The sequence below is a fragment of the Sorghum bicolor genome, chromosome 6 (genome assembly GCF_000003195.3).
Source record: "Sorghum bicolor cultivar BTx623 chromosome 6, Sorghum_bicolor_NCBIv3, whole genome shotgun sequence".
Lineage (NCBI taxonomy): Eukaryota > Viridiplantae > Streptophyta > Magnoliopsida > Poales > Poaceae > Sorghum > Sorghum bicolor.
This window is the reverse complement of record NC_012875.2, coordinates 40,441,732-40,469,377: the sequence shown is the minus strand read 5'-3', so window position 1 is coordinate 40,469,377 and position 27,646 is coordinate 40,441,732. Positions and strand designations below refer to the sequence as shown.

Below are 27,646 nucleotides of genomic sequence, written 5' to 3'. Positions count from 1 at the left end.
CAGATATCCGGACCGGACAAGTGGCCCCCGGACCCACCCGTCATTGTTAGAATCTCCGAGTGATCGCACGTACACGACCCTCCTGCAGGCTGCAGCCTAGGACGGACAGGCGAAACAACAAGGGGAGTCGGGGTCGGGGACCAGCAGCGGCTGCCGATTTTGATGGGACGAAACCGAAATCGATATCTGAAAGCAACTCGCAAAAAAGGGCTCCCAATCGTCCGTCCACCGGTCCATGCGGATCCGATCGCATCGCATCGTCGTGGTCTCGTGGAGTGGACGGACCCAACCCACCCCCAACCCACCATGGATGTGCTTGTGCCCGTGTGGTGCTTGCGTGTACGGAACCCGTCCGGCCGCGCCTCGTTTAGTCCTCGTCCATCTAATTAAAGCACGTGGCAGTTTTTAGCTTATATCATCGTCTCGCGCTCTGTTTTTCTTTAGGATGTGCGACGACTTGTTAGAGCAACTCCAACAGTTTGCCTATTTTTATTGTGGAGGCTATTTTAGAATTTACATAATAAAAGATAGACTCTAACAAATCTAGTTTTGTAAAATCAAAAGTTGACTATTCCTTGATTTCCGCTGGGCATATATAGCCAACCACTGACACAAGCTATATGATTTTGTAAAATAGCAAGATTGTTGTGAATCTCTTATTTTTTTAAGAAGTTTTCTACTTTTACAAATGGCTAAACAATAGAATTTGGCTACTAATTTTAACCAGGTTTTTAGAGTTGCTCTTAGTTCTTAGCTTAGCTAGAGTCCGGCCAGCTTTAGCTAGGACTCAAGCCTTCGTACATGGATGGTTTGTGTCTGAATCAAAATGTTTAATATCCACATCATATACGACTCAAATACTCAAAATTGGATTTCCGATATGTATGTATATAGGATATATATCAAAATCTGACATATCCCCAATATGATTCATATCTATCTGTGTCTGATCTGGTTTCATCCTTTATTTAATCAGTTAGTATGAGCTTGTTTGATTGTGGACTGGCTAGAGCTGTCTGGCCCTTAGATCACTCCTAAGCATTAGATTTTCTACGCCTTGGGATGGATTTTCTACATGTGGAAAGCAGATATTAAAAAACATAGATTAACAACATAACATTTACTTTTTTATATTTGTTATGAGAAATACATCTATAACATATAGTTGACATGTTGTGAAATTATATGGTTTTTTAAATTTAATGGCCAAGTTTATAAATATTTGACTTAGAACGAACTTAGCATGACATGTAAAAAAAAAGAAAGGAGTACAACATAAGATAGACATATATAGGGTTCTCTTTCCTTCCGTTTTCGTTTACCTGTTATCAACCTTTCATTATAAAATCTCAAAAAGAACTTTTATTATATCGTTTTTTAATAAATAAGTTCATACACAGTTCAAAGTCTATAACATTAGTGAACTAGTGAAGTACATTGGACCAAGAATCATACGATATGAAAAGTTAAATTATGTATATAAAAAAATCTTTTGCAGATAATTAAAAAACGCAATAGTTTATTTAGACAAAAGAAATCAGAAGTTTATGCCCCTCGATGTCCTCACTGACAACAGACATTTTATAGAGAAGAAGTGGCGCTGGGTCTTAACAGCGACCTGACATATCCACACCGCGTCCCTGATTGCCTTATCCGTAGCCCCAAGTCGTCCACACCACACTGACTCCGCATTCCAGCAAGCAAAGCAATTCCGGCCGGCTACGCAAGAAACCAACGACATTTCGATTTCGATACGAATACGGTACGTATGTTCGGGTGGGGGCTGTTACTACTACACTGACAGAGTGACAGCAAATTATGGGGTATTTGGTTGGGGTTGATAAAGTTTAACGGGTACCGTAACATTTTCGTCTTATTTAAAAATTATTGTCCAATTATAGACTAATTAGACTTAAAATTGTAAATTACTCTCTATCTGTATTTTTAGTTTCGTATAAATAGTTTATATTTAGTACTCTATGCATGTGTCTAAATATTCAATATAACGGACGGTAAAGTTTACCGGAGGAAACCAAACACCCCCTTAATGTAGAGGGAGGAGCCATGTCATCATCTCAGATCTCACAATCTGGTGTCCAGGTACAATATTAGGATGCCGGCAAGCCAGCCAATCTTAAAATTTTCTGGACATGAATACCGACATTTCTTCTTCCTACTTGAAGGTTTTCCATGCATATAAAAATGATGCCAAACCACTAGTGAAATTGTGAGGGAGATGTCATCCAAAGCTTTTTTGTTTTTTTTTTTGGTGTGGTATACTTACCATGTATAGTCAAAACAGACCCCAATGGCTAATGCAGAAACATACGAAAGAGGCCTAGAAAAGGATACCAAGCTTGAAATCCACACAAAATATTCGCCCCTAGGTCTTGTTTAGTTCCGAAAAGTGAAAAGTTTTCGGTACTGTAGCACTTTTCGTTTGTTTGTGACAAATATTATCTAATCATGAACTAACTAGGATCAAAAGATTTGTCTCGTGATTTATAGCTAAACTGTGTAATTAGTTTTTGTTTTCGTCTATATTTAATGTTTCATGCATGTGCCACAAGATTTGATGTGACGGAGAATCTTGAAAACTTTTTGGTTTTCTGGGTGAACTAAACAAGGCCCTAGATGAGGAAAAGGCTGAAGTCGAGATCACAACAGTGCCCACCCCCCACCCTACTGTTGCTGAAAAATGGAGATGGTGTAGGTTAGCTAGCTAGGCCTCCAAACACCTACCCTGCCCCCTGTTGCTGTTGTTGGAGCCCCCACTTGCTAATTCTTCCTCTCTATAATAATATACTAAATAAATAAATAAATCTCCAAGCCTTTCTCCTAATCACTCACACTCATTGCTTGCCTGTAGCTTTTCCTTAATCCACTTGTCAAACCCTTGTAAGCTGCAAACCACTCCCTGCCTTTTTCTTCTCCTTCTCTACTCTCCTCTACTCTAGTCTTTTGTTTGGGAATTGGGATGGCAGGAGAGGAGAGGAGAGGAGCCTCCTCCACTAACCAACCCTTAATCAAAGTCGTTAACCCTGATTAGTTGGCTGGCTCCCTCCTAATCCCCCCACGCCCTTTCCGGTAGTCCCTCCCTCTTGCCCTCTGCTAGGTGCTACCGGCTCTTCTCGGGGGCCAAGGCAAGGCCAAGGAGCGAGCCCGAGCCGGGGACGGCATGTCAAACGCCGGCGGCGAGGGCAGCAGAGGCGTGGGGACGGGCCGGGGGTCGCGGCTGCCGCGGTGGACGCGGCAGGAGATACTGGTGCTCATCGAGGGCAAGCGGGTGGTGGAGAGGAGCGGGCGCGGCCGGGGCCGGGGCCGTGTACGCGGAGGGGGAGGAGGCGACGGCGGCGCGGAGCCGACCAAGTGGGCGGCGGTGGCGGAGTACTGCCGGCGCCACGGCGTGGACCGGGGCCCCGTGCAGTGCCGCAAGCGCTGGAGCAACCTCGCCGGCGACTACAAGAAGATCAGGGAGTGGGAGCGCGGGTACGCCGCCAGGAAGGAGGCCTCGTTCTGGGCCATGCGCAACGACGCGCGCCGGGAGAGGCGGCTCCCGGGCTTCTTCGACCGCGAGGTCTACGACATCCTCGAGGGCCGTGGCGCCGCCGCCGGGAATGCGGTTGCGGCGGCGCTGGAGGACGCGGAGGAGGGCAAGGAGGAGGAGGAGGAGGAGGAGGAGGTGGAGGCCAAGGCGGTGCTTCGCACTGCGGGCCGCCGCGGGGTCCAAGGGAGCGGACTCTTCTCCTCGTCTGAGGACGAGGACGACCAAGACGACGACGCGGCCACGCCAAGTCCCACACCAACACCGACGCCGACGCCGGCGCCGGCCGCTGCGGTCGCCGTGCCGATCCCCGGTGAGCAAGCTGTTCCGTTCTTCCTTGATGAAATGGCGCGTGCCTCCTCTATTTCAGTGCACGGTGAGCCTTTTTTTGTTCCCTTTTTACTGCTGCTGCTTCTTGGCTTCAAATTGTCACCTTTTCTGCGTGGAAGAGTTTCAACTCGTGTCTTTTAATGCTTTCCGCGTGCAATGAACATGCTTTCCTTGAGCAGTTGCTTCTAGTTCTTGGAGGTTTCCATGTCGAGCTGCTCATATTTAAAAAAAAATAAAAAAAATCCATGGTTCTGGATTGATGAACCCTTTCTGCCTCTTGGGGGAAACGCTTGAGTTTCTGTTCCAGCTAAAGTGCTAACGACAAAGCTGAAAGCATGCACAAATTTCCGTTAATGTTCGCTTAAATTCCCTTTTTGTCAGTTGGATGCACTTTGGTACTCCTATTTGGATTGTTTACTTGCCTGACAAAGCTTTGCATTTTGCTGTTCCTGGTTACAGTTACAGAGAAGACGACTGATGTGCCCAGGCAAGCGAGCTCCGAGCAAGGTACTCACTCCGCAGAAACTTTTTACTGTTCCATTGGTTTGGTTTGATCAGCCAAACCTATTCGTTTGTTTGAAAAGCCATAGCTGAAAGTACTGTTCGTTAATTTGTTGTGAGAAAAAAAAACACTGCTGAATAACTGGCAGGCTCAGCAGATAAGTTCAGACTAATGCAGAAACAAAGCTCAATTATAAACGGTTGTGCCAATTCACTCCATGCCGTTTTAATCCAGATTTTCTAACAACCATGCCATGAAAAATCCTGCAATTCCAAGCAAAACAGAAGTTTGAGGCTAACATTTCTCGTGCGTCTAAGATTGCAAACACTAGCTTATCTTTTTGAACAATCTTGTGTGCTCTTTGAAAACTGTACGAGACTGAGTTGTCTTTTTTTCTTTCTTTTTGGAGAGAACCGATTACTTCTGGAACTATCGAATTCTTCATGGCACAATATATTACCAAGTGTAAGATTATTAAAAAAGAATTGTGTAAACATCAGGCAGTGCTGACTCAGAATCAATGCTCACAAAGCAATATGTTGACTGGGGTCCTTTTCTAGCTAATATACACAAGACCTGCTAATATACACAAGACCTGATGCTCATGTGATCTCCCCCCCCCCCCCCACCCCCCTCCCTATTGTATTTGTACTTTGAGAAACATCATATCTTCTGCTTACTCTTTTCAAATCTTTTGAAAGATTCTGAAATGATGGAGCCCTGAGCAACTCCATCAGATCCTATAGGTTTTTTTACAGTAGATTACCCTAAAATCATTTTTCATTTCAGTATGTAGGGAGGTACTGTTGCAGCAGACTATCTAAATTGTATCTCCCCTAAATTTCCTTAGGGTTAGGGGGCTGGGCGCGTTCTCGGTCCTTTCTTTAGAGGAGAGGGCTGGTTTTAGGACATCTCTTAAAAAAACGTATAGGTATTGGATATGAGACAGGAGAACTGCAGCAACTCTTTCTAAAATGCTAGTTTTAAGATATACGAGTTTGGATTGTAGGACTGTTCAGTATTTTCTATTCAAATGATTACCTTCTAAATCGTAACACAGGCAGGAAAATAATCAACTAATACAATTTCCACCTGAATCAAACGGTTCAGACATAGTTATACCATCAGACAATCTCACATACAAGTATACAACCCAGAACAAAATAACGGCAGTAGAACTCACATGATAAAAGCTTCAGAAGTTCAGGTTTCATACCTAACAGCCATCCATGTTTCCAAACAGCAGGCACATCAAAAGAAAAGCAGCCGGAGCAAATCACCGAGGACTCACCAGCGCAGTGCGGGCAGAAGAGGCAGCGCAGCGACGACAATGCCTCCGGAAGAGCCACGACCAACCTGCAGGGGCAGCTGGTTGAGATCCTAGACCGGAGCAGTCAGATGGTGGCGGCGCAGCTAGAGGCGCAGAACATCAACAGCCGACTGGACAGGGAGCAGAGGAAGGACCAAGTGAGCAGCCTGCTTGGTGTGCTTGGCAAGGTGGCTGATGCCCTCTACAGAATTGCTGATAAGCTGTAGCCGCCGCTGTGTGTCTTGAGCACAGTAAATAATCGCTGCAAGAATGTACAGATTGATACAGGTTCTTGGCGTCCTGTTGTTACTGCGGATTGGTTCTGAAATTTGGTCAGAAACCTGAAATGGGATGCCCTATTTTTTAACCCATGGGATATTATTGTATTTGTATACCCATATAGCCCCCAAAACTGTGTATTCTGCTGACTCTCGTTTCTGTATGGAAGTGCATATCTGATGATAGAAAATCTAGGGTCAGTTAAGTTTCCTCTAAATTGATTTCTGGAAGAAAAATAAACAGAAAAGGAAAAATAAAAGAAGACAATCGGACTGAAACAGATGGTTTCAGCTAAGACAACTTACCAGTGAAGTTTCTGGAAATTTCTAATATTGACATCCTATGTGGCTCCCGGTATAACAAATTATAGAACAACAAAGATTATGGGGGAAAAGTACTTAAACATAGTTGGTTAGCTCAGATCACAAGATCAAAGCACAAGAACACACATATATCCTGATTTACATAAGGTATTCTGAAACTTGGAAATTTCTTAGAAACAAACATCAGGCTAGGTACCCTGGGATCCTCAATTTCACTCATCATCATCTGATCTACTTGACCTGTATCGCCGGGAGCTCGCCTTTGAGTTTGTATGCATCTGTGGCGTCGACGATGATTTACTGTCATCTTCATCCATCTCACATTGATCAGGTTCGTCAGAGGCACCTGCTACCATTCCAATTACAGATGAGTTGGAATCAATAGCTCTGGGACCCTCATCCACTGCCATGGCATCCACTGACTTCTTGCGAGGGATGAATGTGACTGAGCTAGGAATCTCAACAGGCGTCTCAGACTGTATCCTGTTTGGGTCTGACCTCCCTAACAGATCATGCAGGTCAGCAAGAGCCGTCCTGTTCGAGTTATCATTAGACTCTGGTACATCCAGGGTGTAACGCGTGTACTTTGAAGGGTTCCTTACATAGTCAGGAATCCCAGGAGATGCAGAAAAAGTAGATGTGCTCTCCTCCTTCTCAGTGACTACATCCATGGATTGAGGAACCATTGGAGAATCTTCGTCATGTTCAAACATATCTGACTCATGATCCTTAACATTAGCATCAAACCGGACACGTTTCCTTGGTTTTAAATCTGCTTGCTCCTCCTTCCTCTTCAGTATAGGTTTTACATTGACTTCCTCCACAGCTTTCTTTGTCTGAACCCCTACACTGGGGAACTCCTTGGCTTGAGAGGCATAGTGAGAATCACCATCTTTAGCAGAACCATCATCTTCTCTGAGTCTTGCCGATGCTGCCCTCATATCTGCCCGAGGATCCTTCTTAAAACGGTACACCTCTTCAATGGAATCATCAAGGAGGTCAGGGACTATACTGTTGATGCTCATGTTTATGCCGTCATCCATTATATCGTGCATGTACACGCGGTCAGCAGCCTCCTCTCTACCAAAGGCCTCTCTATCATACTTGTCCTCCTCTTCCTGTAAAAACAACTCTTTCTAAGATAACAATCCACTAGAAGCAAACCAACGGCGATAGATATGATAACTCATAGTGCCCGACCATGAAAAAACATCCAAGAGAAGCGCAGATAAGTTACTTATATGGTGTTTCAAGCTTAAGGATATATCACACATTTCAAATGACGATATCTCGTTAGTCAATTAATATCATTAACTACTAAAAAATCAGCAATAACCGAAAGGAAATAGGACATGCTCACTCTCAAATAAAAAAACTGCCATAGAGGGCGCCTAGTGAATCATACATCTAATACATTGGTCCATACCCTCAGTCACTAGAACGCATCCAAGACGACAAATGAAACAGAACTGCGACAACATGGAACTATGGCACAAACCATCCCCTAAGAAAATGCTCACAAAATGCTCTGATCATCTCTGCCTATCCTTTATCCAAATGATGCAGAACCCTAGTTAGGAGGCAGCAAATCCTAATGTGAAAATATTTCCTTAGGAAAGCACAGATTGAAGATCGATAGTTGATTTGATCCTAAGGTTACTTCACAGCTTGATTCCAACAAACTTCCAAGCATCAATTATATGATATAGTAAAAGAACGCAGCTTATTGACAACTACTAACTGGTCAAACAAACCAAATAAAATCAATGACCGAAGACAACTTTGCTCACCTCCCGATCCAGGGTGGGGTCGAGGCCGATGTTAACCCTAACCCCCTCCTCCTCGTCCTGCTCCGTCGCCTTCCTCCCCCCACTCTCCCCGTCCTCCTCCTCCTCCTCCTCCTCATCTAGGTCGTCGAGGACCCCCTCGAACTCCTCCTGCCTGGACCTGCGCCTCCGGCCGCGGAGGCACCCGTTGGCGTCGTAGAACGCGGAGGCGCAGGGCGTGTCCCCGCGGGCGGCCTCCCCCGCTGCCTCCTCCTCCGCGTCGCGCGCCTCCGACGGCTTCGCCCAGCGGTGGCGCTCGACGTCGCCCGCGGCCACGGACCAGGAGGCCGTCGGGAAGGAGGAGTCCGGGACGGCGTCGTAGAGGCGGGACCCGAACAGGCGCTTCACCCGCGCCTCGAACGTCTCTTGCCCGCCGCCGCCCTCGGCCGCCATCGTCGACGCGTCCTTCTCGAGGGCTCGGGTGGGCTCGGCTCCTGTGGGTGCGTGGGTTGGGTTCGAGGTGGGGTCGGAGGGTTTGGGAAAAAGGGCTCCGGGAAAAAGTGAGTACGGGCGAGGAGGGAGGAGGAGACGGAGGCTAGAAGAAGACGGAGGCGGCGATGGGGGCATTGTCGGATTTGGGGAGTGAGCCTTGATCGGTTTCGTTTCGGTTCTGGGCTTAGGAGTCGGTGCTGGAAAAGTGGGCTGGGCTATCTGTACGGCGCACGCAGTCCGGCCCGTTCGCAGCTAGAACTAGAAGAGGAATAGAGAAGGAAAAATTCTCATTTTTCTCACTTAACTTTTACGAAAGTTTATTTTTCCTCCCTCGATTTTAAAACCAAACAAATTAGCTTTTTTTAATTTTTTAAATCATGCATTTTACCTCCCTAGAGTGGTTCCAAAGACGGTTTTGCTATAGTAAATGGTAGTTTTGCTATAGTGATAGTGGTTTTGTCTTTTTTAAGAAAAATTATTTGAGCTAAATATTTGAAAAGTCATAGTAAATCATAAAATAGAAAATCTATTTTTTTTGGACTTCAGATATGTAGATCTACACAATAAAGGAAAAAGTCTAGATAACCCCCTGAGCTTTAATGCCAGGAATATTTAATCCCACCACCTCCAAAACTGGTTTTCCTGGTCCTTTATACTTTCAAAACGTTTCATTTCACCCCCTGGGCGGTATTGGAGGCTGGTTTTGGCCGACGTGGCGCACAGTGTGGCAGTCGTGGCACCGTGGCCTCTGGCCGTGTGTTTAGGCTGAAATACTCCCTCCCCGACCCGATTTCCCTCCTTTCCCGTCTCTCTCTCACTCTAAGCGCCGCCGCCGCCGCACTGGCTAGTTAGGGTTGCCGGCGATTTCGGTGGAGAGCGTTGGATGAGCACACCTGGTGCTGCAGCACTCTTTCTGAGGGTGGTGCCATGGCCGAATCAAGCGAGCGCTCGTTACGCTGGTCAGGTTCAACCGGTGTAGGTGGCGCCGCCCCCGTCGAGGTGAGTGGATCACCGGTGTCCTACCGCATCGGTCCCCTAGAATACCAACCCCCAGTGTTCTGCAAGTCAATTGGCTGCACCCTCCACTGGCTACAGGACATGCTGATATGTCTTCATGTATGCTGCCTTAGCGAAACATGGAGCAATGTAGTCATCCAACTGCTGTGAAGATTTGTAAATTGCAGCAATAGCATGACAACATGGAAGCCCTACAAGCTGCCAGTACCTACAGGTGCACTCTCCTTTCTGCAAGTTCACTATGTAATTCTTGTCTTCTCTTTCTTGCACTTCAAACTCATCTTCTCCATTCCAAAGGACAATGCACCTACCAGACAGTTGTATGTTCATCTTGAGCTTCTTGAAAATATTTGGACAGATATGTCCACTCAATTTTTCAGCTCTTGCCCTGTTTTCTTGAATCCTTACCATGAGCTTATTTCTAATGGCTTCACACATTGAGATCACAGGATAGAACCTAGCTTCCATGATACTATGGTTGAAAGCTTCACAGATGTTGTTATCAACTGAATCACAATTGCTACCTAGCCTAAAGTAAGCCCTGCTCCAGTGTTCTGGTGAGGTGCTCATCATGTATTGGGCACCTTCTGGAGTTTCTTGAGCTAAGTAAGCCCTGTATAAGTTGAACAGAGTCCTGCATGGTGCCTTTGCACATCTCCACCACTTTTTTGGAGCTTCTTGTTAGTGTATTTCTTCCTCCAGTTGGCATAAATGTGCCTTGCACACATTCTATGCTCAGCATTTGGTATTAATTCTTTAATTGCCTTCAGCAGACCCTTTTGTTGATCTGAAATGAGAACCCACTCTTGGCCTCCATTTGCAATGTTGAGGTCCTTTTGCAGCAGTGACAAGAACCAGTACCAGGTATCATAGCTTTCTATTGGCACTGCTGCCCAAGCCACATGATACATCTAATTGTTAGCATCCCTTCCTATGGCACACAACAAGTTTCCATTATTTGCCCCTTTGAACCAGCAACCATCTAATCCTATAACTTTCCTACACCCTACAAGCAAACCTTTCTTCAGAGCATCAAAGCAGACATAAAATCTTTCAAATATTTGCTTGTCCTCAATGTCAAAGTCAAGACAGACGACAACTGTGCTCCTAAGATTGGACCTCTTAGTAGCTCTAGCTGGTAGTCATACACTCTGCTGTACTCCCCCTTCATAGCATCTAAAGCTTTCTTCAGCACTATAGACTTAGCCCTCTTGCACTTTGAGATTGAGACATCAACAAACAAATCTCTAAGACATGCAACCTTCATGAGTCCAACACTCCAAGTGGGGTTGTCCTTGATCTGGTTGTAATAGTGTTTAGCAATAAGAGTTGAAGTCACTAGTTTGTTGTCTCTACTAGGTGGGCAAGTATGCTCATCTACAAATGTGACTACCTTGAACCATCTTGATCTGCTAGTCTTGGATCCATATATCATCCAATTGCAGCCAAACGAGTCACATGTAGCCTTAACCTTGTCCTTCTCATCTTTGGGAAATTTCAATGATTTATGGGATCTCAGTCCATACTTAACCAAGGCCTTCTTGAACTGCCTGCTGTCTCTAAATGCCATGCCAAGTGAGAAAACAAGGAGCTCAGCCTTACTGTCATACTTGTTCTCCAATGACTTCCATCTTTCTGTTTCCCCATCACTATTCTCCTCATAGGAATACTCATCACTTGAATCAAGTACAGGACTACCAGGTTCATCTAAACTTGGTACTTCATGAACTATGTCCTCTGGTCTAATGTCCCCAATTGTAGTGCCATGAATACCTAACTTCTTTGCCCTGATGTCTCTCTTAATTTGCCTTGCATAATTTCTCAGTTCAATTGCCTCATCATCTTCTGTAGAGCTATCATCCTCTGTTGGCTGCTTGTACTCTTCATTTGATGACTCATCAGATAACTCATGCACATAATCCTCTTCTCTATCTGTCACTGTAGGTATATCTTCATAATTTCCTCTAATTCCTTGCACATCATCACCACTACCAGGATCATCATTCTCTTCATCTACCCTCTCATCATCACCAACCATTCCTTCAGCCTTGGCTTCATCTCCTACCTCATCATCAGCAACCCAAATTTCCTGATCATCTTCATTGATCTCATAAGCCACCTCCTCCACATACATGTTAACACACAGTCCACCTTCATGTTGCTCAGCCATGATCGTGCAGGAAGCATCATCATCCAACAAGACAAGGCCATTGGTCAAATGCATCCTAGGCTTCACCTAATACAACCTGAACATACTTGGTGAATTGTAGTGATCAGCTAGGTGGCCCTTGATCTCAAAATAAGAAAGCTTGTCCACATCGATCCATGATTCAGCATTGTCTCCTCCAACATAGAACAGAGCGCCTCCCACCCTAGTAAATGTACCACCAAAGTGGAATCTTATGCAAATGTGTTCATCCATCCTGTTGCCATCCACATACAAGCCATCAGAAGAACACAACCACTTGAAAAATCGAATTTTTTAAACCCTAGCTAACAATTGCAGCAACCAAAAGGATGAACATCAACAAAAATAGTCACACCATGCCCATCCACTACGCCCAGAACACCTCTACGACAACACTTCACCCTAATCGCCGCCACCTAGAAAACCCCAATTTCCCCCAAACCATAGCTCTACAATCTACTTCGCAAATGCAAACTCAACTTCTGTAAACGAGTATAGGGTACCGACCTGGTCAACGTGCAGATGTCGGTTACCGTGGCGTGCTCCAGATCATCACCGCGCTACCCGCTTTGCTGGAGTGGGAGGAGACACCGAGGAGTCACGAGGGAGATGAAGAGACAGAGTGAGGGAGAGAGACAGGAAAGGAGGGGATTCGGGCCTAGGAGAGAGTATTTGAGCCCAAACGCCACTTGACAGATGGGCCTGGGACACGGCCAGAGGCCACGGTGGCCACGACTGCCACGCTGTGCGCCATGTCGGCCAAAACCAGCCTCCAATACCGCCCAGGGGGTGAAATAAACCGTTTTGAAAGTATAAAGGACCAGGAAAACCGATTTTGGAGGTGGTGGGATTAAGTATTCCAGGCATTAAAGCTCAGGGGGTTATCTAGACTTTTTCCACATAATAAACATATAGTTAGTATACTTTAGTACAAAGTTTTTGCTATAAAGGTTTTGTCTTTTCTTTTTTATTTATTTTGGCTAAATCTTTGAAAATCATAGTAAATTACAGAAAAATCATAAAATATAAAATTCAATTTTGTTAGACTTTAACTGAGCATATCTACACATTAAATATATAATATGGTATATTTTAGTACAAATTTTTTGTTATAGCTTTAGATCTATGTTTTTTGTAATTAATTGAAATAATTCATAGCTGCAGCTTCTATGATCATTTTGCCGGACTAAAGCATACCTATATTATATGTTTATTGTGTACATATACTCATGTGGAGTCCAACAAAATTAAATTTTCTATTTTATGATTTTTCTATGATTTACTATGATTTTTCAAAGATTCAGCCAAATAAAAAAAAAGACAAAGACAAAACCTTTTGTAGCAAAAACTTTGTACTAAAATATACTATATTATATATTCACCGCGTAGATCTACTTATGTGGAGTCAAAAAATTGGATTTTCCATTTTTATGATTTTTCTATGATTTACTATGATTTTTCAAAGATTCAACAGAAATAATTAAAAAAGAAAAAGACAAAACCACTGTAACCAGCATCCGCTGTAGCAAAACCACCTTAGAAACTGCTCTAGGGAGATAAAATGCATGGTTTGAAAAGTTGGAGAAGGTGGTTTGGTCGGTTTTGGAGTTGAAGAAGGAAAAACTAACTTTCGTGAAAGTTGAGGAGGAAAAGACTTTTTCCAATAAAGAAAAAGGTCTCCTCCTTTCTAAGTGTACATACATCTATATCCATATCTATATATCTCTTATAAAGATAAATCTCACTATTAGTTTATTTTATCATGCAAAGTGTCCACGTTAGCAATCACTAGAATATCTCACTAGCACATTCAACTATCTTGCCATGCAAAATATCCACATCAGTATCCACTAACACATTTAATTAATACAAAGTGTCCACATCAGCATCTTCTATAACATCCTACTAGCGCATTCAACTATCCCATCATGCAAAATATCCACATCACATCAGCATCCACTAACACATCCAATTAACACATGCTATTTTGTCTTCATTCAAGCTATTCACACTAGCAAACCACATCATTTACTAATACTAACATATTTAGTTGACTACATCATAATGCTAAAAATCATCCACTAATATGTATTATGATATTTATTCAATCATAGTAATAAGTATAGGTAGTATAATTTCACCAACGATTCCCGTAGCAACATGCAAGACGTTCTTCTAGTATACTAAAATCCTAACATAGGTGATCACATGGATAAAACATATGTGACATCTCAAATATGCAATAAACAATAAAATTAATAGTCTAATATCCAGTAAACTAACAATTTTATTAGCGATTTTGAGCCGACCAACATCTATAACAAGGGTGCTAACATCATGTGTCTAGTCTGAAGCTATCTAGATGTAAATAGACGATTCAGTTTCCTTAGGAATAATCTAGTCCAACTCGTAAAGTTGAATTTGCATTAAGTGCTACAACATTAGAGGATATATTTTGGATTTTCCATGGCAAATAGAGATGTAACAATAGAGATATTGTTCTCAGAGTGTTGTAACAATAATCCATCTCTATTTTTCCTATCTCTCTTTACATGTGCTTGCTCAAGTCTTATATGTTGCACCTTTCAACATTCTATTTGTAGATTCAGTGTGCTCTTGAGTTTAAGTGTTGCATCACCAAATATTTTTTGCATATTTTGATGTGCATATCTCACCTTTCTTTGTTCACTTATCATACTTGTATGGTGCTCTTTTATGAAGGTATTCTGACATTCGTCTATAATCAACCCAAAATATCTTTATATGAGAAATAGATACTGTCAAATCATTTGGTATTGTCCACTACATGTCATTTACCTACCTTATTTAGAAATATTACAACACACATCCTCATGATATAATATCGACGCCTTTTTTGTGTCCTACAAATATTCACATTTTTCAATGAGAAACCATCACATTGTTGGAGATAAATAAACCTTGATGTACAATTATTTATAGAAGAATTCATTGTACAAGGTTCACCAGATCGAACTAAAGCTCTAAAAGAGCTACAAAAGTAAAAAAAACCTAATATGGCCCACAAGATTATGTAACCAATATATGGACTTCTAAATTGTAAACTTATATATAGTTAATTATTTTAAATCCCTATATAGTTAATTTAACACATGAAGCATAAAGTTGTTGGAGCCATCTCAAGAAAATTTCATGTTCCTCAAACCTCTCAATCAATAGTAATTGTTGAAGCAAAGAGCTTAAGAGCAAAGGAAATTGCCATGCTCCTTTCACATTGCAATTGAGCAATATATGAAACAACAAGTTCAACAATAATTTACTTATACACGGTTGGTAAAATGTTAAGTTCACATCCTTGTTGGCATTGCTTAGGTTCATCATGATTCCATCCACTACCCTTTACATATGGAGTCCATGAACTTACTTGATTTTTGTATGTATATATGTTCACTTGTTTGGATGTGAGACTCGTGTTGGGTGAAAGTTTTATGTAGATCAAACAATCACTATACCTCGAATTATTTTTTTCAGATGGGTTCCTTATTATATTGAAATCCCCCTACTATAAAAGGTAGATCCCCACAGCTAGTGCAAGCACGAACTAACTCTGATAAAAAGTTCTCTTTATGCTCTTCCTGTGTTGCGCCATAGACCGATAAAAGGGCCCATCAAAAATCATCTACCTTATTTCTTAAGACAAATTTTATATAGTAATCCCCATTGAAAAAAGTTTCTACCTCAAATGCAATCTTGATTTATACCCATTAGCATCCCTCGAACATACCCCGAGGACATCGCCAATGGCAGATGGAATCAGCTCCCTGAAAGGCCCAAATAGCTAGAGGAAGGGTGAATAGCCTGTTTAAATGTTTCTACAAACTTTACTAAGCAAGTGTGTTAGTAAACAAATGGTGAAGCAATTCTAGCACTAGCTCAACTAAGCTATACAAGCCACCTATACAAACTAGTATAAGGCTAAACACTAAACCACAACAACAAGAGAAAGCTACACAACAACTATACTCTAAACAAGAACTAAGCTAAACAACTAGCAAGAAAAGCAAGTATGTAAAGGAGTGGAGAGTGATTGTTATACCGACATTGTAGAGTAGATATATAATCAATCAATCAATCATAATCATAAGAGAATCCTCGGCAAGAGATGACACAAGATTTTTGACTGAGGTTCACTTGCTTCCCGACAAGCTAGTCCTCGTTGTGGCGATGCACCCACTTGATGGATCACGAGCTAATTGGCAATCCAAATCCAAACCTTCAGCGGATGCCGCACATCCACTCACAAGATAGGGATCCTCCAAGCCACGAGCAATCCACTAGAGTAACCAATTGTGATCTCCCACGGGGAAGGCTTAAGAACCCCTCACAAATCACTTGGTGAGGCTCGAAACAATCTCCAATCATGAGCTCAACACCTCCACTGCTCCAAGCCGTCTAGGGTGTCGGGAAACACCCAAGAGTAAGAAGAAATCCACAGCAAACTCAAGGATCAAGTGCCACTAGATGCAACTATCAATGCAATGCACTTGAATCTCACTCGATCTCACTAGAATTAGCAATCAAGAAAGGAGATGAGTGGAGGGAGTGTTCTCTAGCTCAATGTATGCCTCAAGTAATCAAATATGCAAGTGAGAGCCCCCAATGTCGGCCACCTTCTATTTATAAGCCCCTCAAAGAGATAGAGCCGTTGGCTCTGTCACTGGGCAAATTTTGGGGACACCGGACGTGCAGTAGGGAACCACCGGATGCTCGACCCTCTGCGTCCGGTGCTCTGGAGTTAGCCACGTGTCCACCTTTGAATCTAGCGCGTCAATCTCTAACGATCACCTGCGTACCACCGGACGTGACCAAGTGAGCATCAGACGCGTCTAGTACTCACTGATCTCGTACGCAGAGAGTTTGTCAAACTTACGATCTCACCGGTCACGTACGCAGAGAGGTCTGCAAAATGCTTGCACATCGGACTCACACCACCGGACGCGCCTAGAGCGTCCAGTGCTCTCAGTCAGCAACACCTAAAGAAGCCAGGCAGCACCAGACGCGCCAACAGGAAATACCCTACGTCCGGTGCAGTGCGTCCGGTGCGCACAGCACATACGCGCTTGAGACTGACACCTCACCGGACGCATAGGTGCAGCGTCCGGTGCTGTCAACACCAGCGTCCGGTGACACTCCCATAACTTCCCAAAGATTTCCTTCGGCGCAATAGAAAATAAGCTTCTCATTTTCTCAAAAGCGCCGAGAGAGAGGAACCTAAACCCCTCTCTACCCTAGGAACTCCACCTCCTTTGCAAATGTGCTAACACCACCAAGTGTCCATCACCAATGTGCATGTGTGTTAGCATTTTACAAACATTTTATCCAAAGAAGTTAAGTTAGCACTTTACTAGATCCAAATGCATATGCTCAAGATATGGACCTAGTAGCACTTGATTCGAGAGATGACCGTGATTTCCGCTCTTGATAGTCGGCTATCTCCTAAACCCGGTCAATCACTTCTCTACTCAACTTTAGACCGGTAAAAGCAAAACCCTATGTTTATACCTTTGCCTTGATCACTTTACTCCTTGTCTATCATCGTGATCTCCACTTCATGCTTCATATCTTTGTGATCATGTGACCACCTTTCCATGCCACTTTGCACCTTCATCACATGTGTTGCTATGCCTAACTCAAATCACTTAAACACAAGGCATTAGCAACTTGGTGTCATTAATTACCAAAACCAAACTTAGGCTTTCACTCCCGCACAAAAAAATTTCAAACACTGAATCAAAAAACTATTTTTGTTGGTTTCTCATAAATATAAAATCATGTCTCATTTCAGGCATATCATGTAAAAAAGTACGCTGCCTACCTTAGTTGATGCAGTCAGTAGGGGGTGCTATCATCTAATTCTTACGCCTTGTTTATTTGGCTGATAAGCCATGATAAAAAGTATTGTTGGCTGATTTGTTGTGAGAGAAAAATATTGCTTCTGTGTTGCCGGGCCTGCCACCTCTGCTGCTCTAGACTACCATGAGCTGAAAGCTCACAACTTCAACGTGGCCATCGATACATTCGTATCAGTCTTGCTCGTCTGTTTATATAGGGTGGGGCATCAACAAGTAGGGATGAAAGTGAGATGGATAATCCTCCACTTCGATCCACTTTAAATCTAAATTATAAGCATATGGAGAAGTGTTTTTAATATTCGTACAGATATGGATAATCCGAATCTGATTATATGCGGATACGGTGTATGATATGCTATTAGCGAAGTCCAGTGGATATAGATTATCTAATAACTAAATACGAATTATCTAATGCTTATAATAGGATAATCCGAATATTAAGAAGTCCAAGTAGCAAGAACACAAGTCAACACAACCCATTATTATATTTGTAGCCCACAAGGAAAGCTCGTTAACTATATATACTAATTTAAATACTTTTCACACTATATAGAATGGTAATCCTAGTGATTGTCTATTTGCCTGATTGGAGGCTAATCAGCAAATGGAGATTAGATTATTAAGGTGTCTATTTGACCGATTGGTGACATATAGTGTGTGGCTTCATATTCAATTGCCGCTTTATGACTTTAGTTAATGAATTATTTCTTATCATAAAAACAACATGTTGGTAACATATAGTGTGTGACTTCATATTCAATTGCCGCTTTATGACTTTGGTTAATGAATTATTTCTCATCATAAAAAACAACATGTAAGCACGTATTATGTGACTTATAAAAGTCTGCTTCCGCTCTAACATCGGTCTGAATCCATACTATTTTCGACACCCTAAAAAGTCTGTATTCGCAACCGAATCCATATAATATCCGATCCACTCTGAATTTGATAAAAAAAAAGTGTATTAGGATATGGAAAAACCATTATCTGCTTCGATCCGATCCATTTTCATCCCTACCAACAAGGCACCTCCACCCCCGCATATAAGACAACGGGGGGATGTTGTGTTAGTAAGGGAGTGTTTGGTTGGAGGGACTAAAGTTTAATAAATACTGTAGTACATTTATAACTATAGCAATTAGCATCCAATCATAGACTAATTAATTTTAAAAAATCATCTCGCAAATTATCCTCTAGCTGTGTTTTTAGTTTCGTAAAATAGTCTATATTTAATACTTTATGGATGTATCCAAACATTTGGTGTGATAGGGACTAAAGTCTATAAGAAGAAACCAAACATGACCTAATGTATCACACGACTAATTTTCTATTTGTGCTGCCATAAATTCATCAAGTGGTCATCAAACTCTTAACAAAAAATTTCCACGATAGCGCGTGGGAAATTTAACTAGTGATTTTAAAAGATGAGGGTTCGAAAATCCGAATCTTATTTTTGAGGAGAGTAAAATCGGCCTTTGTGAATAGCTGCGGAGGTTAAAATAACTTTGATTCTATTCACTTGAACTTATTTATTGAATCTATCGGCTATTCAGTAATACTTTCAGCCATGATATTCATAGGTAGCGTGCCCGTGCATTGTTACGGGATAAATAACATTTTTTATTTAAAATTCACGGATAGCACAATAAGATAATAATATTATAATAAAACTTAAATATCAACTATAAAGTTACATTTGACTTAAAGAAACTTTATAGTGAAATCAAACATAGTTACGAAGAGCACGACGTTATAGGCTCACAAAGTCTACTTTATATATCTTTCCGTGATACATGGCAAAATAAAAAAAGATAAGAACTTATTTACAATAAAACACTCTAGGTAATTATACCATCACATAAGTATGTATAGAGCATCTCCCTGTAGAGTTTGATAAGCCAATTCAAAATCCCTAAGAACAACAACAAATATGGAGAAAATTAGATATTATTTGTGCAGCAAATTTTGAATAAATAATGCTATTATGAATCAATAAAGTAATATTACCTCATCTATGGCGTTAGGACCTCCTTATATACAATATTTTTTGTGAAAGTTCCATCTGTTGTTGGGGTCTTCTTATCCCGATCTTTTTTATTTAACGCATTCTTAGGTTTTTTCCCCATTGAATTCTTTTTAGCATATTTTTTCTCCATCTTTTTGGCATCCTCCTCTTGTGCCTCCGCATCAGGTGGTAGGGCAAGGATCTTAATATTCGTTCTTGATGTGGCTCTGGACATCGCAACGTACAACTGGCCGTGAGAGAAGACCGGTGCGGGCAGGTACACACCCACGTTTGGGATAGTTTGGCCCTGTGACTTGTTGACCGTCATGGCAAAGCTCAGCCTGATAGGAAACTGCTTCCTCTTAAACTAGAAAGGGAATATTTCATCATCAGATGGGCATAGCGGTATTCGAGGAAGAAATACCCGCTTCCCAGCATGTTGCCCGACAATGATTTCAGCGTCGATTGTATTTCTTCGGAACCCCCGTACCACCAACCTTGTACCATTGCATAGCCCATTGGCGGGGTCAATATTCCTAAGCAATATGACAGGACACCCGAGCTTGAGCTTCAAGACATCTGGTGGTAGCCCGTTGGGGGTCAGGCTATTAAGAAACTCCGATGGATAGTAGTTATGTGGATCATCTACCGCGGTGTCAAAACTGTGATACATCGTCTCACCACCTTGGAACATATCAATCATTTTCATATTGATCATGTCCACCCAATCATTGCGTGTAGATAAAATCACCCTGGTGGTGATGTAGTCTTTGTCCGCCATGTTTGCATTCAGATTTGGAAAGATGCTGTCAATCAGACTATGAAGATCTTTCTCGGCATCACCAGAGTACGGGATACAGATCTCATCTGGAATACGAACATTGTCATCTCCGTTAACCTCTTCCGTTCCACCACCAATGCGCAACAAATAATCTGCAAACCACGGATCACTCTGAGCCCTCATGTTGCGAACAAGCTTTAGGTGGCGCATGGATTCCCAAAGATACGACCTTCGTAGAGAAGCACCGACTATTTGAGCCCTAGATCCTTTCCGCACAACAGGGAGGACTTGTCTGAAATCCCCACCAAGGACAACAGTCTTCCCATCAAAGGGTTGGTGTGACCGACCCATGATATCACGTAGGTTGTTGTCTAGTGCTTCCAAATTTTGCCTCTTTGTCATAGATGCCTCGTCCCAAATTATGAGAGCTGCTTGCTGCAACAACTTGGCAGTACCACTCTGTTTCATGAAGCTACAACAACCGCCCTCTTGAAGAGTTAGGGGTATCTTGAAACGCGAGTGGGCCGTCCTCCCACCTGGCATTATGGCCGCTGTGACCCCAGATGTAGCTGTGGCAACGGCAAGCTTATCCTGGCTACGTAGTTTTGCGAGCAGTGCCCTATATAAAAATGTCTTTCCTGTCCCACCAGGTCCATCCACAAAGAATAGCCTGCCTTGTTTGCTGTAGACAGCTGCCATTATCTCATTGTAGGCAGACTTTTGCTCAGCGTTGAGTGAGTCACACAATAGCACATCTTGAGGATTCTGCTCAACGCTAGCTTCCTCAAATATCTCACGAGGTATATGGCTGGCATCATCATATGAGTGATCAATATCTGGAAGAGGAAATGACCTTATGTCCTTTCCCATAGACTGCAACATGTTTCTAATGTCTATCAAAACCATTTGTTGCACGAGATCTGAGGATGGATTATTGCGGCTATAATCCTCTAACATTGCATCGTAGTGTTTTGTCCACAACCCCATCACATCATGCGGTTCGCAGAATACCAATATTGTTGCAAATAGCCTTCTTATAGAGCTAGGCATCTCAAACAAAGTAGCTTTTGTTAGACATTCATCTAGGGTATTATCCTCTTCGATTAGACCCCTCCTTTCTGCAGCTTCACGAAACGAAGGTAGTAGCACCCCATCAACTGTCCTAAGGTGTTCATATGAGGTAGCACCAGCAACATTGTTCAAGAGAACACGAAGAAAGTAGCGTTCACCCTCGGCAGGATGGGCTGAGATGACTCTACCAATTTGGAAAACATAGTTTTTCCTTTTTTGCCAGAATTTACCATCAGACTGCCAGGTAAAATACTCTGGGAAGTCTCGATATAAGATTTTGCGAGCTTCCTCATCATGCCTGTTTGCATCGAAGTATGCTGTCAACATTGACTCTTCTACACCTGGCCTATTAACCATCTTTTCGACCTTGTCCCGTTTATGAAATGCCACCATGTGCATGTCGGGTAGATGAAGTTGCAGCTGCTGTACTGGCGGATGGTTCTTGCTCAAGTCGAAGCCATATATCCTCTATAGTGCTTCTGGAGGCGTCACCCAACGGGCGTCTCTATACTGTTTGATCTCATCAATGTTTCCTTTCCCGTCCTCTTTGTCGGTCTCCCTCATCACAACTGATGCCCTATCATGTCCCTTGTATATGTACTTGAACAAATACTTTACTGATTTAATGCTCCCACAAGCCTCAACATTTATATGGCAGTTGAAGGTACGAAGCAAGCAAGGGTTGTAAGGCACAACCCATTGATTGTCCAAGTAGTGGCCTCGAACTTTTAGCGTACGACCATCGTTGCGTCGTCGATAGATGGGGTATGAATCCTTTCCCTGTGATGTTGCCTCACAGAATGGCTGTGGGTAACGGTTCTTGCATGACCCAGGGCCTGCCGTGCATGGACAGGATGGATTAAGCGTCCCGCAAGGACCATGCATCATATGCTTCGTGACCATCTTGTATAGCTCAGGGTATTTTTTCTTATTTGGTAGCTCTGCACTAATGATCATGTCATATTGCTCGAGACATGTGAGCTTGTACTTTCGTTCCATTATTAGCAAGAAGTGTGCATGCGGCAATCCCCTCTTTTGGAACTCTACTACATATACGTAGGCCTTCACCTTACCAAGTATGTCTTTCTCCATCAACATTTTTCTCATTGCATCCAACTTTGCTCTGAAGACCCGTGTGACGAGATCTGGGCGGTCCTGTGGTGTCTGGCCTGGGTAAAGTTCATTCTTGATCTCATCCCAATTAGGGTTGCATGTCATTGTGAGGAAGATATCAGGTTTACCATACTTTCGAACCAGAGCGATTGCATCCATGTATCAACGCCTCATGTCACAGGGTCCTGCGATGAATGACGAAGACAACACAGTACGCTGTCCAACATTCTCAGCAGACCCTTCACCCGAATGCATGCTATCCATGAGGCCTTGGTATAGGTCAGCCCTCAATGTATCCTGATTGTTCCTCATGTAGTCTAAACGTGAGCTCTCAATCTTGATGTAGGTGTTGACGGCAAACTGCTGGAAAAGGCGTCGGCCATAGAGTATTGGATTAAATATCCCTGGCCGCATCTGAAACTTGTAGCAATAGTAGTCGCGCACTGAGACACATGTATTTGAAACAGGTTCTACAGAGAGACATTGTTTGAATTAGTATCATGAGTTTGCAAAAAGAGTTTACTTTGCATAATTAAAAAAAGATCAATTTACCTCCATCGTCGTCACCATTCTCAGCACGCCTTTTACGGGTTGCTCGAGCTCGGTCAATTTGAGCCATAATTACACCCACTTTTGGAATGCAATTGTGCCACCCGAGCTCACCCTTTGGAAAGAACAACGGGTATGATAGTGAGTCGTAGCATGCATTATATGAGCGGATGCCATGTATAGATCGATCCTTCCCTTGGAGGAGAACACTATGCTCAAATTGGCCGTGACGCTCACTACCCTCAACCCATACGGCAGCCACCTCTGATGTCAACGGCACATTATATGTTCTTTGATCAAGGCGTTGGTCAAGGTTCAGCTCAACTCGGTAATCCTCGAGGTTTTCAACATGACCCATACTTCTTAGTTGCTGAGAGTAGGGATTCCCTTCAAGGATCCCTACCAATTGTTGTATAACTTCTCTGTCTTTTTGAGCACATTGCTCACGACACTTGCTCATGCGATGCTCGAGGGAAGGGTCATCATCATAAAAATAAAGTTCGAGGTGTATTTTTTCGACACCTTCCTCTTTACCAAATGATCGTATGTTATGGTAAATCTGACCATGGGCACGAAATGTGTAAACACCACAGATTCACATGTTAGTGGTGATACGATCTAGATGGCAGTACAAAGATGTGAAAGAGAAGTGGCCGTTGAAGTATCTGATCTTTGCACGAAAGTGCCTAGCATCAGCGTCCGAGCTTGACCACAACCTCATGAGCTTTGGTGGTGTCTCAGGACTTGAAAGATGAATCTTTCCACCCCGACAACAGAATCCGGGGGGTTCGCCATCAAATTTTTTTGCGTTACAGCAGTTCGGCACCAAGGGTAACATGTGCGACTCTGACGGGACATTAGCATAGACCCAGTCATATGGATCTGGGACATTAGACTCACTATTCTCTTGCTCATATGTGTCGACATCGGTTCCCTCCTCCTCGTCTTCTAAGAAAAAGTTCACGTGTTACGTGTTGATACATGCCACTTTGATTTATATATGTATCGGAGTATTCATCTACATATATATAATAACATGATTTTAACTTTGGCCTCCACATTAAAAACACAAGAAAAAATACTTAGTAATATGAAAAAAAATCAAAATGGTACATGTGTTATCTTTATCAATCTGCATGGGATTGTATGAGTCGTTTTGATGTAGCCAGTCACTATCTTCATAGCCATCAGTGCTCTCTGTGGTTGTTTGAAATCCAACTGGAACAAAATATACTTTTAGAACATACAGATATGCAATATTGAATTCAGAAAAGCAAAATCAGGTTTACCTAATTTTTTCTGATGATATCGTTCACGACGCTTTCTATTTTTTTCATTTCTTTCTTCCTGAGTCATCGCCATATATCGCGCCTTTACCCTTTCCCTTTTTAGACTCATGGCATCTGTGTTTTCCTTGTTAGATTCAACCCCAACACCTATTTACATAATAATTAAAGATAAAGTAACTATATGAGAACAAATATTTATTCTATGTTTGGTTGTTAAAAATTGTTTGTGGTGGACCTATTGAGGCGGTAGATATTTCAGTTTCTGTCTTTTTTTATAATACTTTTCCCTAATTTTTTTTATTTTTTTCATCCCTTTCTGTTTGAGTCATTGATGCATGTCGTGCTTTTTCTCTTTCCCTTTTACGTTGCACACGTTCATCAACTTGCGCTTGTGAATTTGATGTTGTCTTGTCACCTGTTTGAAAAATAATTTGATAGATATTTACTTAATATCCAAAAATACTACAAGTGAAAGCGTCTGTAGACATGTGTATAAATATTTACCTAGATTGGTGGTGTTTGTCAAGTCTTCAAACGGTGAAGGACCTTCATTATTTTGCATAGGATCCATTCTGATCAGACTGGACACAAAAGTTTGACACAGTTTCAATCAGGTCTAAGCTAGCAGGCATAATACATTAAGATATATGTAATTAGATCATATGCGAATACTAATATAACCAAATGGCGATCAATAGGACAAACAAGTGGTGACTGGAAGAACTTGAGCCCTTGTTGCCATACATTACCGGGAAGAGCAAGATGGAACAGGGTGTGCTCTAACAAATTCTGGCCCAACCTTGAAAGCACCAATCTAAAACTTAAGCTGTGATCTGATCCACCACCTCGCTGTTAGCCCCTGAGCCACTGCAAAGACCTTTCGTGTCAGCGATGAAGACAATGATACAATTGATAGTTGTATAAAGAGTTATATGCCTTGGTGTAATCACACTAACTGGTGATTGAAAAAAAATGCCCGTGCTAACGCCACGGCAACATTCAAGTTGTAATTTAAAATCACCAAAAGATATCACAAATTCACAATTGATACTCTCTAATTACATGCTTTTCTTTATAAATAATTATATTGCAACTCCACTAATTACTATACAACAACATATATGATTGGAAAATATAAATATATATACTAACCTCTAAAATAATTTTTAAATTGATTTTTAGTTTCTTGAAAGACTAAGGACTTGTTTGACAGAGATTCAGCAGATCTAGATCCACTAAAGAGACCGGATTCACTATTGATGAACCTCCTCAGGGATGCTCCACGAATGGGGGTTTCTTAGTGCTACACTACTCATGAGTACAAACCTAACTTAAATCTATTACTTGATTGGATCACCATGCACACGCAGCACATGTGCACCATGTCCTCCTCTCCCTCTCTGTCGTCCTCGTCATCGTCACCCTCCCCTTTCTTGTGTGCGCCGCCACCGACATCCTCCTCTTCTTCTCAAAAGGACTTTGTTCGATGAAACTTATATATATATATATATATATTTCATACATGGTAGTATGGTACACCCATAAGGCCATAACCATATGCATGACACAACACATCTAGATGGCTCAACTCTGAATATTATTACTGTACCAGAAAAAAACATGAGAATAGTAGGTAATACTTGCAAAGAGAAGTCAGATTGACAGAGTTGAAATAATTAGTCACACTACCCCTTATGTTTCCCTACCGCAAGGATATATGAAAAAAGAGAAGTTAAGAGCTCGAGACTTTTCTCTAAAGCTGGACAAATCTGCAAATGAGATTCAGTTCCAAGGATGAAAGATCCACTTAACTAACTTTACCTATAACACTATATGTCTATCAGCAGCAACTGGTTTCAACTCTCAATTCTCAATTATAGGGTACACTGTAGATGTAAAATCAGCCTAGGAGCTCCTAAATCAACAATTCAGTTGTGACATGGTCATGTTATGAGTGAGAAAATAGGCACACCAAACAGGCCATACACCTCAACCATGAATCAGATAGAATAATAACCCATTTGGAGTTTAAATCAATCTGAACAACACATCCACACCCCTCTCTGACACCACCTAAATCTCTACTGTAATGGACTAATCAAAATTATCATGTGTTTCCAGAACCAATTCATTGGTTAACTATTACACATGAAAAAACAATGTGCCTAAAAAGTTCAAAATTAAAAATTGAAGGCATGTCAGTGCAAATCACGAAATATTTGGAGACACTCTACTAACTTGAATTATTTGCTGCACTACCCACATAAGTTCTTAGATGGATCAGCTAGGACAATGGTTGACATCTAAAGCACCCCATTGCAAGAGGAGGACAATGGTTGACATCTGCGCCCCATTGCAAAAGGAAATATATGGGAAGCCTCACAAAGGGTGTACCGTGGAGCAGTTCATAGCATTGCATCACGTGGATACATATAATTCAGCCTCCAACACATATAATGTCAGTGCAAATAACATAGTTTGACACAATCACTTGTTAAGACCAACAAAATTTGACAAGCTGTTCCGATACATGTAAAATTAGTGACAGTGAAGCGTTTATTGAAAAGAATGGAAAACTTTCTCCAACTGCACATTATAGGGTTCCAAGGTGTTACCAAGTGACTACAAAGTATACTGATTACTGAAAATATTAATTAGGATATACTCTTAGTATAGTGCAATCCTATTTTGTTATTCAGCAAGGACCAACCCTGATGATCCATTTTTCAAAGTGCCTTCTGTATCCCCTCTTTCAATGGCACATTTCTACCACGGATCCACGAGTCTCAACAATACTGTTAATTATATTAGCTAAACTCGTTTCCCTTAGTCCTATCAAGAGTCTCCATCATACTTAGGCTAATAGACAAAACAAAACAGTGCAGCAGTCTAGTTATTTAATAGAAATAAATACATAATGTAACCTAGCTTGCAACATTTTTTGGGCAGAAATACCACCATTATCCTTCTGTAGCCAATATAGTTTTAAAACACACATAATGAAATTTACGCATAATACTCCATGATCCAATGAATGATAAAAAATCTTAATTAATATATTTGTACTACAACACATAATTTTTTAGAGATAGATTTGAAGTTTGAGTAGCAGAATTGAAAAGGTACAGTTGAGAGCTTTACCTTCCAACCATGGCCGTGGCCTAGTCAGTTGGTGATTGATACCACAATCTTAAGCA

The 27,646-nt window shown here is 42.0% G+C and overlaps 3 protein-coding genes and 1 long non-coding RNA gene across 7 annotated transcripts; 1 reads left to right on the top strand and 3 right to left on the bottom strand.

Moving 5' to 3' along the window:
• On the top strand, positions 2,793–6,149 carry LOC8072029 (trihelix transcription factor ASR3). Of its 4 annotated transcripts, none has more exons than XM_021463368.1 (3): positions 2,793–3,920; positions 4,334–4,381; positions 5,620–6,149. In XM_021463368.1, exons 1-3 carry the CDS (start codon positions 3,179–3,181, stop codon positions 5,910–5,912), a joined length of 1,083 nt encoding a protein of 360 aa, XP_021319043.1. In that variant the 5' UTR covers positions 2,793–3,178; the 3' UTR covers positions 5,913–6,149. The 4 variants fall into 4 exon arrangements, with proteins under 4 accessions (XP_021319043.1, XP_021319044.1, XP_021319045.1 ...); XM_021463369.1 differs by having other exon boundaries at positions 2,795–3,920; positions 5,623–6,149; XM_021463370.1 differs by having other exon boundaries at positions 2,803–3,857.
• On the bottom strand, positions 6,322–8,687 carry LOC8072028. The gene is made up of 2 exons (XM_002446307.2): positions 8,078–8,687; positions 6,322–7,405 (listed from the first exon to the last, which is right to left on the bottom strand). Exons 1-2 carry the CDS (start codon positions 8,678–8,680, stop codon positions 6,500–6,502), a joined length of 1,509 nt encoding a protein of 502 aa, XP_002446352.2. The 5' UTR covers positions 8,681–8,687; the 3' UTR covers positions 6,322–6,499.
• On the bottom strand, positions 11,799–21,897 carry LOC8072026. Its single transcript, XM_002446305.2, has 2 exons — positions 20,144–21,897; positions 11,799–11,985 (listed from the first exon to the last, which is right to left on the bottom strand). The coding sequence occupies exons 1-2, from the start codon at positions 21,895–21,897 to the stop codon at positions 11,799–11,801; spliced, it is 1,941 nt and encodes a 646-aa protein (XP_002446350.2).
• Positions 24,260–25,042, bottom strand: LOC8070846. The gene is made up of 3 exons (XR_002454379.1): positions 24,954–25,042; positions 24,450–24,864; positions 24,260–24,378 (listed from the first exon to the last, which is right to left on the bottom strand). It is a non-coding gene; the product is annotated as an uncharacterized LOC8070846 (long non-coding RNA).

Coding starts and splice junctions, on each gene's coding strand:
- LOC8072028 (XM_002446307.2), bottom strand. CDS start 8,680: ATGCCCCCATCGCCGCCTCCGTCTTCTTCTAGCCTCCGTCTCCTCCTC. Junction 7,406..8,077: donor ACCCCACCCTGGATCGGGAG/GTGAGCAAAGTT, acceptor TTGTTTTTACAG/GAAGAGGAGGACAAGTATGA.
- LOC8072029 (XM_021463368.1), top strand. CDS start 3,179: ATGTCAAACGCCGGCGGCGAGGGCAGCAGAGGCGTGGGGACGGGCCGG. Junction 3,921..4,333: donor CTCCTCTATTTCAGTGCACG/GTGAGCCTTTTT, acceptor TCCTGGTTACAG/TTACAGAGAAGACGACTGAT. Junction 4,382..5,619: donor GCAAGCGAGCTCCGAGCAAG/GTACTCACTCCG, acceptor GTTTCCAAACAG/CAGGCACATCAAAAGAAAAG.
- LOC8072026 (XM_002446305.2), bottom strand. CDS start 21,897: ATGCACATGGTGGCATTTCATAAACGGGACAAGGTCGAAAAGATGGTT. Junction 11,986..20,143: donor GGGCTATGCAATGGTACAAG/GTTGGTGGTACG, acceptor GGATGGCAACAG/GATGGATGAACACATTTGCA.